Genomic DNA, 11,549 nt, shown 5'->3' on the forward strand with positions numbered 1-11,549 from the left:
CGCTTGCGGGCGAGGCGCTGGTTATGTAACTATATCAACGTAGAACTTGTATAAGTTATCTTGTAGGGCCTCGCCCGCAAGCGACCTCGGCAATATTAAATGATATCGTACATTTGATGCCTTGGAAAGCAAACTATGCGCATAACATCTTAATTTATTCTCAATCTGCCGAGGTCGCTTGCGGGCGAGGCGCTGGTTATGTAACTATATCAACGTAGAACTTGTATAAATTATCTTGTGGGGCCTCGCCCGCAAGCGACCTCGGCAATATTAGATGATGTCGTTCATTTGATACCTTGGAAAGCAAACTCTGCGCATAATACTTTAATTTATTCTTATTTCGCCGAGGTCGCTTGCGGGCGAGGCGCTGGTTATGTAACTATATCAACCTAAACCTTGTATAAATTATCATTTGTAGGGCCTCGCCCGCAAGCGACCTCGGCAATATTAGATAATATCGCTCATTTGATGCCTTGGAAAGCAAACTATGCGCATAACATCTTAATTTATTCTCAATCCACCGAGGTCGCTTGCGGGCGAGGCGCTGGTTATGTAACTATATCAACGTAGAACTTGTATAAGTTATCTTGTAGGGCCTCGCCCGCAAGCGACCTCGGCAATATTAGATGATATCGTTCATTTGATGCCTTGGAAAGCAAACTCTGCGCATCACACTTTAATTTAGTCTCATTTCGCCGAGGTCGCTTGCGGGCGAGGCGCTGGTTATGTAACTATATCAACGTAGAACTTGCATAAATTATCTTGTGGGGCCTCGCCCGCAAGCAACCTCGGCAATATTAGATGATATCGTTCATTTGATGCCTTGGAAAGCAAACTATGCGCATAACATCTTAATTTATTCTCAATCCGCCGAGGTCGCTTGCGGGCGAGGCGCTGGTTATGTAACTATATCAACGTAGAACTTGTATAAATTATCTTGTAGGGCCTCGCCCGCAAGCGACCTCGGCAATATTAGATGATATCGTTCATTTGATGCCTTGGAAAGCAAACTCTGCGCATCACACTTTAATTTAGTCTCATTTCGCCGAGGTCGCTTGCGGGCGAGGCGCTGGTTATGTAACTATATCAACGTAGAACTTGTATAAATTATCTTGTAGGGCCTCGCCCGCAAGCGACCTCGGCAATATTAGATAATATCGCTCATTTGATGCATTGGAAAGCAAACTCTGCGCATAACACTTTCATTTATTCTCATTTCGTTGAGGTCGCTTGCGGGCGAGGCGCTGGGTATGTAACTATATCAACGTAGAACTTGTATAAATTATCTTGTGGGGCCTCGCCCGCAAGCGACTTCGGCAATATTAGATGATATCGTTCATTTGATGCCTTGGAAAGCAAATTCTGCGCATAACACTTTAATTTATTCTTATTTCGCCGAGGTCGCTTGCGGGCGAGGCGCTGGTTATGTAACTATATCAACCTAAACCTTGTATAAATTATCATTTGTAATGCGATACTATTGTATCAACAGAAATTTATTTATTTAAAGTATCGATTACTATACCATAACTTGACACGAAATGTGAGTGTTAATGTTAAATGATCAAAGAGATAAAATAAAAAGCAATTATTATCAAATATATTTTATTAATAAAACGTTTTTTTTTTATTTAGACACTTAGAAATAATAATTTTCTTTTCTTACAAACATTAATGTTTTACATACATACGCGGTTTAGTGTTATTTAACTTACAGGTGCAGAGACAATGAGAAATATATTACATTAAAGATGGAGGGGAAAGTAAAGAGGGACATTTTACGTTCTATAAAAAAAAATAAACGGTACAATGGAAAATTTACAATTCGTCTTTTTCGTCAAGATCGACGTCAGACAAGTCAATATCCTCTTCAGGTGGAAGCTCGCCATCTTTGCCATCCCAAGCGTCAGTCTTAGCGATTTTCGGAAGCTCGGCCCCTTTAACGGGGGCGGTATTTCCTCTGCCGTAGGAGAGGTCTCTAAGGAACTCGTTGATGCCATCCTTGGAGAATGATCCTCGTAGGATGGAGTACTTCATTTTTTTCGCGTTGACGACGGCCATCGCTGGATAACCGAAACCGCCGATGTCCAAAGCACTTTCTAATTCAAATTGAGCGCCAGCTTCCGCCCACAACCAACTCCACATTTTCTTTTTGTACTTTTCGCCCATTTCTGTTAAGAGATCAATGTAGTTATTGCGACATTGCGATTGACAATCTAATATGTGTGGTAAAATAGCGATGACGCATAAAGGTTTTTCTTCACAAGCTGTTTTAAAGGTGACGTCATTAACTATTTGAATTAATTCTGGTGCAGGTACGTTTTCAGAGAGTTTTTCCAATGCCCAATTGACAATATCTCCAGCTGTTCTTCCGCCGTTATAATCCGATACGGAGTCTGAATCCTTTTTACCAGGTGAAAAGAACTTGATTGTTGGATAACCTTGGATTCCATATTGAGAAGCTATGCTGCTGTGAACTGTGGCATCTAAAGCTCCTAATTTAACTTTTCCTTTAAGTTGAGTTGCAGCATCCGCCCAATGAGGGGCTAAATTTTTGCAATGTCCACACCAAGGTGCAAAGAATTCTACTAACCACATATCCTCAGATTGCATCACCAACTTTTCGAAGTTACTATCTGTTAATTCAATAACATCTTTATCTGAACCACCTGAAGATTTTGATCCAGAACTGGATTTGCCACCAAGTTGAGCATTTACCTTAGCTTTAGCTGCTGAGATTGCCCCATCAACTAAGCCTTGGGCTGATCTTGCCCCATTGTAATCCTCAGGCGATTTTTTATTGGCACCAAATATTTTAATAGTGGGGAATCCACGTACACCATATTTGCCACCTAATTCTTTGTGCTCATCAGCGTTAACAGCCCCTACTTTAACAACTCCTTTAAGAGCCCCCGCTGCTTTTTGATACTCTGGTACCAATTGCTGGCAATGTCCACACCAAGGGGCATAAAACTCTACCACCCAAACTTCATCACTGTTAATAACCAACCTATCGAAATTCGAAGGCGTTAGGTCGATGACGCTCGAAGACGTTGGATACAATCCTAGGGATTGCTCGAAAAAAATTGCCAAAACTAAAACAATTTTAAACCCAAATTAGAGTTCGATAAAAAATTTTAATAGTTTAAGTTATCACTTACCCAGGTACAGCAACATTTTTCTTTGTATCGGTCTCCGATTCGAAACTGCTAACGTGTTCTTAAATGTAAATGAACCGGTGCCTAATCGTCAACGAAAGTTTCGTGGTGAATTCTTATTGGCTCGTTGTACGATAATGTTTATAGTAGAATGTCATGTACAGTGGCGCCACGTACATTCAATTTAAAATGTCAAAATATTTGCTTTTTTAATATTTACTTTTTTTTATTACTTTTTAAGATAAAAACTAATTATTAAACTAATTATTTTTAAAGAAACAATTATTAAAATTCTAAAAAGTTACCTGCAAGAAGCGACATCTTTTAAAGATTTGAAGTAATCGTTATTGAGGTGCCATCTATTATAATATCGATGAACTATAAGCTATGACGTAGAACAATTTTAAATTGAGTACCGTGCGGTGATAATTACTGTTTTGTATGGCAAAATTGGCCGAAGATGATGGTTATTAGGGTTTTTTCGTAGAGAAAAAATTGCGGTTTTTAATTTTTTGTCTAGTTTTTCGCGTGGAACGGTGCTGTATTGATGATCAAACGAGTGTTGGGTCATTAAAAGGCAATAACGAGAAGGAAGGATCCGCTTTGGGACGCTATCATTATCGTTTCGACCTTTTAACCCGTGACACGATTACACAGTGTAACAGACAATGGTGTACGTTGGTTGTTCTTGTCGATTTGAAAACGTTTATTGTTTATCGAAGTTAATTAGGGAGCATCATCATCCGTCGCACGGCCGGCCCTTCCCATCTAATTATTTACTCTATTTGAATTGTCGCTGTAATACACAATAAAGAGTTAGGTAAGAATCCGGCGACAATTCATTTTTAACCGTTTTAACGACGCATCTGTTCGTAAATAAACTACAATTAACTCTTGATTGACTTAACTGACGAAGACGTCCCCTTAAAAAAGAAGTAATGCACTTCACAGCATCCTTTAACTTCACATACTCGTGATTTAGGTAAACAAAGAGTGTAAGTATTTTTTTTATTTTGCTTTATTCCACGATAACAATGTTTATCTTTTTCGTTTTATTGTTAGTGTTAACTTTTTGTAATACAATTGCAACATCTAGTTTACACCAGACTTAAGTTGAAGAAATTAAACGAATAATTGGATTAATTTAAGATCTCCAATGCGGGCTTACTCATGACTTTTATTAATTATAAAATGCGAGATACTCCAGATAACTAAAGTTGCGCAAAACAAAAAAAAATTGTTATCGTTAAAATCGTCAAAAAATAATCAGATTACTCAGATAGTCGGAATCATTACTATTGTTTATGTGATTTTCAACGCGAAATGATCGCGATTTACCTCTGGATTTTACTTTTCGTTTTCGTCGGAGCCGATCAACCCATTTCTTGTCAAAAATGTAGAAATCAAAGAGTTCATAATATGAAAGGCGCGGATTGTTACGATTTGGGTTTAAGGGAGATTCCGCAATGTTTAAATCCAAATATTGAGGTAAGAAACTTTTTTTATAATTAAATTAAGTACCTTGATTACTTAATATCTCATCTTGTTGATTTCCATCACTTTGTTATAATTAAATAATGTGTTTTAGGTATTGGACTTATCATATAATCGCATAAGAAAAGTCAAAGAAACTGATATTGAACGTTATTCTAGTCTAAAATATTTATATTTAACCGATAATACAATCACTGAAATAGAAGAAAAAGCATTATTAAAATTAACATCGTTGGAACTTTTGCATTTAAGTTATAATCCGTTATTGGCGATTCCAAAAACGATTTTTCAATTGCCATCTTTAAAGAAATTGTATATAAGTGAACATCAAGATGTTGATGTTGCGTATGATATTGAGAAAGGGAAGCCGATATTAAGTCCGTTGATGATGTTAGAAATTGCGTTTAACGATATGAGAGAGTTGCCTAATTTGGGGGAACTCCCGACGTTGATTTTTTATAACATATCGGGAAATAAAGACGTTTTGATGAAAACGTCCCATTTTGCTGGGCTGTGCATGCTAAAACAAATCGATATGACGAAGTTTACCGGAAGATTTGTTTCTGATTGTGATTGTAGTAATATTCAAAGATGGCTTCAAGCCCGGAAAGTTGAGATTATCGGGGAATTTATTTGTCAAATTAATGGTATGTATTTTAATAAGTAATATTTAAATTGATTTTTTTAATTGTAGATTGCGCGTATGAAATCCCTGAAAGTGACTTAGAAATGTTTGCGATTTGTTTAGAGAGCAATAAAGTGAAGAGTTTGCATAGCACATTGTTATATATTGTCCTTCCCGCGTGCCTTATCGCTACTATTATTTTGTGTATACTTCTCTTTATGTGCTGGCGAAAAACAAACAGTAGATATCATCGAACATCTGTCCAAATCCATGCTAACCGTCCATTATTTAAATGAAAGATGTAGAAATGTAAATAGTTTAGGTTTATAAATATATTTTTATAAAAAAAATATTTATAATATATAGTAAAACTTTAATATAACGGATTAATACGGGGATACAAATTCGAACTGCTATCCACACCGCTACGTTCTATATTAGGTAGTTCATTAAAAATAGATAATAATCTAGTACTGAATAACAACTAAAACTAGAACTAACACAAGACCTAGAACTAGAAACATTCGGGTTTAGCCATATATCTTTTAAGACGGCTAAATCCGTCAAAAAGTTCAGAGACAAAAAGTTCTTAGTATCTAGTATCTAAAAAGCTTTTGTCCGTTACATCAAGGTTTTACTGTATAAAATTTTTATTTATTTTGAAGCTTATATCTTTGTATGTATAACATATAGAACCAAACGTGCGGTGGTGTAAAATGGGTTGCCTAATGAACGAGGAGATAATGATTTCCTGATAAATTAGAGGCCAATAATTCCGTGATGTCATGAAATGGGATGTTAACGACACTATAATTGTGAGGTATTTTATTTTTCTGGACGCGGTCACGTGATGGTTCGCGCAACCAATGGCGAAATGATATATAAATCGCTAATAAGCGTGAATTCTGGTAGTTGCATTCGCGATTCGTTCCGCGTTGGTTCGCACCCGTACAAATATAGTTCGTATTAGAGAATACTAGATCGCGCCACGATCGTGTTGTCACAGAAAGAGTACACCATCATCCATAGTTCCATTTTTCATCAAATTTCTAGAGTATCACCAATGGACACTGGATAAACGCGAGTGGAAAGGATTTGTTGCGATTGAACGTAAGTGATTTCAAGTGAAATTTTGGCGCCCAGTTAACGTGAATTACATAACCTGCAATTTTTTCACGCGAATCCGGAAACGTTTTCCTTTAGGTGGTGTTCATAAGTTTCCGGTACAAGATGATCGAATTCTAAAGGGACAATATTTATTCATTAACAACGGCTGACGCAACGGACACAATGAAGAAGAACTCGGGCACACACAAATATAACGCACTATCTTTTCTCAGTAGCGTTAAATATGAGCACTTATTAGCTGGGATTTCTGGTGGTGCTATTTCAACGCTTATCCTGCATCCTTTAGATCTGATGAAAATTAGGTTTGCTGGTGAGTCATTATATTTTATTATATTTGCTTATTTAGAATTTTTTAGTCCTTGAAGTGTTATTATAAGTTTTAAATATTGCTTATTGTTACTTAATTGGCTCTTCATGGAAATTTTAAATTGGTTCCATAAAAAATTCCTAAAAGTTTCTAATATTTCCCAATTTATTTCCTAAAAAAAACTTTCACTACTTTTACGCTAGCATAAAATTTTTGTTGTTAATAAACGCGTTTTTATGGTCACCATAAAATTTTGTAATGTATTCTAGATCGTTTAATCAACACCTTCACATTTTACATATTCGATCAATAATGACTCATAATTCTGAGAAAATGGACTTTCTTTGTCGTGATATTGATTAGTTGCGGTAAAAAGGTCACTTTCTCTAAACATTTATTATTTTTGTGTTGTTTCATTCATATTATATCCCTACTTAGCCTGCGTTGGATTTATATTATAAGTCTATTATTGATATGCGAATCTAAAAAAATTAGAAGATTTTGAAGAGGATTAATATCGCCACTTTATCTTTTTAATAATAATTTTCTAATTTTATTGAATAGGAACACTCTCGGAGAAATGGAATGGATTTATTCGCCAAGGTAATCTCCAATAAAATTATTATTAAAGAATGAAAAGAATTGTTTTATTTACCACTGCAATTGTTTCGGATTCTCGGAAAGCTGGCCAAGGTGGCAATTTTAACAGGAAAAAATATTTCTAGAATTCGCTAGAAATTTTTTATTGACATCTGCAGAAAAGAACCCAACCTAACTAGTTGGAGTAGCATATCATTTTAAGAAGCTGGAATATGTTGAATATTGTATCAGGCGAAGCGGTAACAAAAGCAATAAAATTAGAAGTGAAACAAGAGTTAAAACTAATCTAAAGTGCGACTTCCTGTTGTTCACTCATATACGTGCCAACAATAATAAGCCCATCACGCTGATTTACATCACCACAACACCACGAATAAGAATAAAACAATATAATAACTATTAAGTTAACAAACCGTGTAATTACAACCCAAAATTGGAAAATTCTCGTGGCTTCAAAAAGAGATATAAAAATGTTTCACATAGAGATATTCCAAATGATTTCCTGGATCTCCCGGAGGTGTGATGGATTGATCAAGTCAAAATTATAATAAAGCTAAAAGATGTTCTCGTGATAAGATTTTTTTGACAGAAAATCGCCAAATGCAGAAATCCCAAAAAAGTGATCAACCTGAATATGAATAAATAATCTAACAAAAAAACCACAAAGAAATAGTGGTAAGCTTGAATTGACACAAAATTGTCAATAAAGATCGATTGGTTTGAAAAACTTGTTGGCTCCTGAAGCTGCGAAGGATTTAATCAAAAATTAAAGAAAAGAAGGCACCCTAAAAATGGTTAATTAAGAAAAATGAAAAAATAGTATTGTGTTAAAATCATTTTTTAAAACTTTATATACAAACGCTGGTAATTGTGTAACGTTTTCTTTTAAGAAAATGAAAATTTGAAGTTGCTAAATTATATTTAAATCTATAATAACCTCAAGGAATTAATATTAGGACGATATAGGATAAAATAAAATAATAAAATTAAAATGTTATATCTTTAATTTTCAGTAAGCGACGGCCGAACAACAATACCACAATATAGTAGTTTAACAAATGCTTTCTACACAATAGTTAAACAGGAAGGTGTAAAAGGTTTATATAGAGGTGTTGCTCCGAACGTATGGGGTTCCGGCAGTGCATGGGGTTGTTATTTCCTGTTGTAAGATTTGGCTTGGTTTTGTTTAGAATTTTTTTTATTTTGAGACTTTTTAGCTACAACACAATAAAAACATGGATACAAGCGGGTGATAGCGCGCAACCGTTGGGGCCATCGTTGCATATGATAGCGGCAGCGGAAGCTGGGGTTCTTACATTACTTGTAACCAATCCAATTTGGGTGGTAAAAACTCGACTGTGCTTGCAATACGGCTCGGATATGCCTGTTGCAAGTAGTAAGTGTTACCGAGGGATGACGGACGCTTTAGTTAAGATTTACCGGACAGAGGGAGTGCGGGGGCTTTATCGGGTTAGTGTCAATTTTTTTTATTTGAATTTTCCTTTTTTGTTGGATTGACTATTAGTGTGCGCGCGATTTAGGAAAAAGGGTTTTTTCTTATAGCTACTTTGCAGGGTTTCGTTCCTGGGATGTTTGGAGTGACCCACGGCGCCCTCCAGTTTATGACGTACGAAGAAATGAAGGCGTTTTACAACCGTTATAGGACATTGCCGTACGATAGCAAGTTGGTGAGTAATTTTCAGCGGAAAACGGGTTTATTACGTTTTAACTTTAACCATTTTCATGGGGTACTTTGTATTCATGGAATTTTCAAGGTGACCGTGAATGTTGGGTTGGGCGCAATTTTTTTTTTATATCATATGATGGGTGATTGAATAAATTGCAAAAGACTCCTTTTGGCAGCGGTTTCGTAAGAAATTGCTTAGATAACGTATTAATTGGACTCTATGCTTTCTTATCGTAAGGGTCATTGTTATATGTTTCGGTTCATTAAGGCTTAATACTAAAAATTTTTTTTTTTCAATTTATTGGGAAAACTTCGTGTAATTAATATATAAATAAATTTTGTTTCTAACTCGACTGATTATTGTGACTTATTTTAGTAACTTCCTTAAATTTTTACTTTTCGCTTATAATTAATTTATCAAACAATTTTATCAGATAAGGAAATCATCAAAAAAACGTGACATTCAAGTTCATCAGCGATAAGATATTTTATGTTCTAAATCATCGTGATATTCTTTCAAGGGGTACTTAACATATATAAAATATATATTTATATGTATAAATCATTTTTATTGAGATATTAATTTAATTGATAAATTTAATAAATCAAAGTGATTTAAAAATAAAGTTATGTTAAGATTAATTTGACCAATGAGGGGAACAACAAAATGTCACGCCTTCAATTTCACTGTGTGTCATAAGTAGCGATAAGTTAACAAGTGAAAAGGTTATCTTCGTCGAAAGATGAAACGTTATTTGTTTTTGTGATGTAAATCTCGTGAATTTCTCGTCATATTTTGCGTGGGCAATTAAGATCATGCTAGAATAATACCAAAATAAAACAAAAATAATATTAGAATAGTAAGGAAATGAGATAATATGTTTTTAGATTTAGTTTAGTAGATTCTGGTTAAGTTACGTCAATTCGTGGTGTTTGTTTGTCATGAATTTAATTTGGGTAAAAGTTGAGACGCGTTAAATCGGAAAGTGCGCCTTTAAAATATTTTCGAGGAGGCGAGAGCTCCGAGGTGTGCATTTAAAGTTTATCGGACAAACACGAGCGGCGAATGCGACATGTGACTCTTAAAAATAGACGGACTGTTTGAAATAGAATTTATACGAAACACGGGCATTGTTCGGTAAACAAAAAACCAAGTGGACTTATTATCGTTTTATTATCAAATAAATAACTTCCTTTTTCTTTTCTTATTTATTATTATAAATATTATAAATAAGTAAATGTGGTGTATTTTATATTTTATTTTATTTTTTTTAGACTACCGGAGAGTATTTATTCTTTGCGGCCGTTTCAAAATTGATAGCGGCCGCTGCTACGTATCCTTATCAGGTGATAAGAGCTAGATTGCAAGATCAACATCACACGTATGAGGGTACTTGGGATTGCGTCAAGAGGACATGGAAATACGAGAGGATGAGAGGTTTTTATAAAGGGCTCGCTCCGTACCTGCTACATGTGACCCCTAATATTTGTCTAGTCATGTTAATTTACGAGAAATTCACCAATAATTAAAAATTAATTAAAATTAATTACAAAAATCTGACCTTTGATTATTTTAGCGCAACACCATGGTCGGTTTCGAAACTAAAGTTAATAAATAAAAAATCTAAAATTTATGAACCGGCTGTTTTACTCTAATCGTTAAGTTATTTTATCTCCTAGGGTTAGTTAGGAAAAATTATTTATGATTCTATTTAATTCGTTTATTTAAATTTTAGTTATTAATTATAAAATTTTTAAAAAAATAATATTAAACTCTTGTTTCTATCGATATTGACCGGACGTAGGATATTTGATAGTTGAATTTTGATCATGCTGTACATAGTCTGAGACGGATATTTATCATTCAAGCAAGGTTGTGAACACTATTTTTTTAAGAGAGTTTCTTTCTTATTTTGTAATTCTTATCTAATTAAAAAAAACGATCTTCAGTTTGAACTCGTTTTATTTTTCCTAAAAAACTTCCATTAATAAACAATTGTTACGCAATTATTTACCCTTTCAATATCCACCAAGAAAACATCCATTAGAAATCATTAGAATATTCAAAATCATGTTAATTATTTTGTTTTTTTAACTCTTGAATACCAGTTTCTAAAAAAAAATACCGAACACGTGTTCTTGAGTATCGATTTACAACGAAGTGGTTCACGTGCGTGATCGAAATGGGTGACATTTCTAATGAAATTAAAGGGAGGAAATTACCGGAATTATTGAATTTTAAACTTCCCAAGAGCGCGGTTCGATCAATAATTGTTAAATCGTTACCGGAATCGGTGCATTTAAGCGAGGATCTCGTAAACTCGGTTAGTTGGGCCGCATCCATGTTTATTTTCTACGTTACCACGTTAAGTCGAGATGCTGATCATCAAAAAGAAACGATCAACGCCGAAAGAGTTTTTGATGCTTTAGAAACGGCTGGGTATCAAGAGTTTATCGAGGAGTTAAAATCAAATTTAGATGCGTATAAAAACGGGAAATGTGAACTAAATGAAGATGAAGTATCAGAAGAATAATGTAATTATTTTTTGA

The 11,549-nt window shown here is 34.7% G+C and overlaps 4 protein-coding genes across 4 annotated transcripts; 3 read left to right on the forward strand and 1 right to left on the reverse strand.

Moving 5' to 3' along the window:
* Nucleotides 1-1,588: 1,588 nt before the first annotated feature.
* Nucleotides 1,589-3,534, reverse strand: LOC111425223 (Protein disulfide-isomerase A6 homolog CaBP1). The gene is made up of 3 exons (XM_023059126.2): nt 3,464-3,534; nt 3,162-3,406; nt 1,589-3,095 (listed from the first exon to the last, which is right to left on the reverse strand). Exons 2-3 carry the CDS (start codon nt 3,175-3,177, stop codon nt 1,819-1,821), a joined length of 1,293 nt encoding a protein of 430 aa, XP_022914894.1. The 5' UTR covers nt 3,178-3,406; nt 3,464-3,534; the 3' UTR covers nt 1,589-1,818.
* Nucleotides 3,535-4,062: 528 nt separating this feature from the next.
* On the forward strand, nt 4,063-5,640 carry LOC111425225 (asporin-like). Its single transcript, XM_023059128.2, has 4 exons — nt 4,063-4,153; nt 4,221-4,646; nt 4,747-5,299; nt 5,347-5,640. Exons 2-4 carry the CDS (start codon nt 4,482-4,484, stop codon nt 5,571-5,573), a joined length of 945 nt encoding a protein of 314 aa, XP_022914896.2. The 5' UTR covers nt 4,063-4,153; nt 4,221-4,481; the 3' UTR covers nt 5,574-5,640.
* Nucleotides 5,641-6,141: 501 nt separating this feature from the next.
* LOC111425444 (solute carrier family 25 member 32) lies at nt 6,142-10,951 on the forward strand. Its single transcript, XM_023059458.2, has 6 exons — nt 6,142-6,387; nt 6,481-6,715; nt 8,326-8,476; nt 8,530-8,782; nt 8,887-9,000; nt 10,275-10,951. Exons 2-6 carry the CDS (start codon nt 6,568-6,570, stop codon nt 10,527-10,529), a joined length of 921 nt encoding a protein of 306 aa, XP_022915226.1. The 5' UTR covers nt 6,142-6,387; nt 6,481-6,567; the 3' UTR covers nt 10,530-10,951.
* A 231-nt stretch (nt 10,952-11,182) lies between these two features.
* LOC111425528 (DNA polymerase epsilon subunit 3-like) lies at nt 11,183-11,533 on the forward strand. Its single transcript, XM_023059619.1, has one exon. The coding sequence runs from the start codon at nt 11,183-11,185 to the stop codon at nt 11,531-11,533; it is 351 nt and encodes a 116-aa protein (XP_022915387.1).
* Nucleotides 11,534-11,549: the final 16 nt, after the last annotated feature.

This window comes from Onthophagus taurus, chromosome 8 (genome assembly GCF_036711975.1).
Source record: "Onthophagus taurus isolate NC chromosome 8, IU_Otau_3.0, whole genome shotgun sequence".
NCBI lineage: Eukaryota > Metazoa > Arthropoda > Insecta > Coleoptera > Scarabaeidae > Onthophagus > Onthophagus taurus.

Excerpts from the sequence above, each read along its gene's own strand:
- LOC111425225 (XM_023059128.2), top strand. The coding sequence starts at position 4,482 with ATGATCGCGATTTACCTCTGGATTTTACTTTTCGTTTTCGTCGGAGCC. Across the intron at positions 4,647-4,746 it reads GTTTAAATCCAAATATTGAG|GTATTGGACTTATCATATAA; the intron begins GTAAGAAACTTT and ends AATGTGTTTTAG. Across the intron at positions 5,300-5,346 it reads ATTTATTTGTCAAATTAATG|ATTGCGCGTATGAAATCCCT; the intron begins GTATGTATTTTA and ends TTTTAATTGTAG.
- LOC111425444 (XM_023059458.2), top strand. The coding sequence starts at position 6,568 with ATGAAGAAGAACTCGGGCACACACAAATATAACGCACTATCTTTTCTC. Across the intron at positions 8,783-8,886 it reads GAGTGCGGGGGCTTTATCGG|GGTTTCGTTCCTGGGATGTT; the intron begins GTTAGTGTCAAT and ends GCTACTTTGCAG. Across the intron at positions 9,001-10,274 it reads TGCCGTACGATAGCAAGTTG|ACTACCGGAGAGTATTTATT; the intron begins GTGAGTAATTTT and ends TATTTTTTTTAG.
- LOC111425528 (XM_023059619.1), top strand. The coding sequence starts at position 11,183 with ATGGGTGACATTTCTAATGAAATTAAAGGGAGGAAATTACCGGAATTA.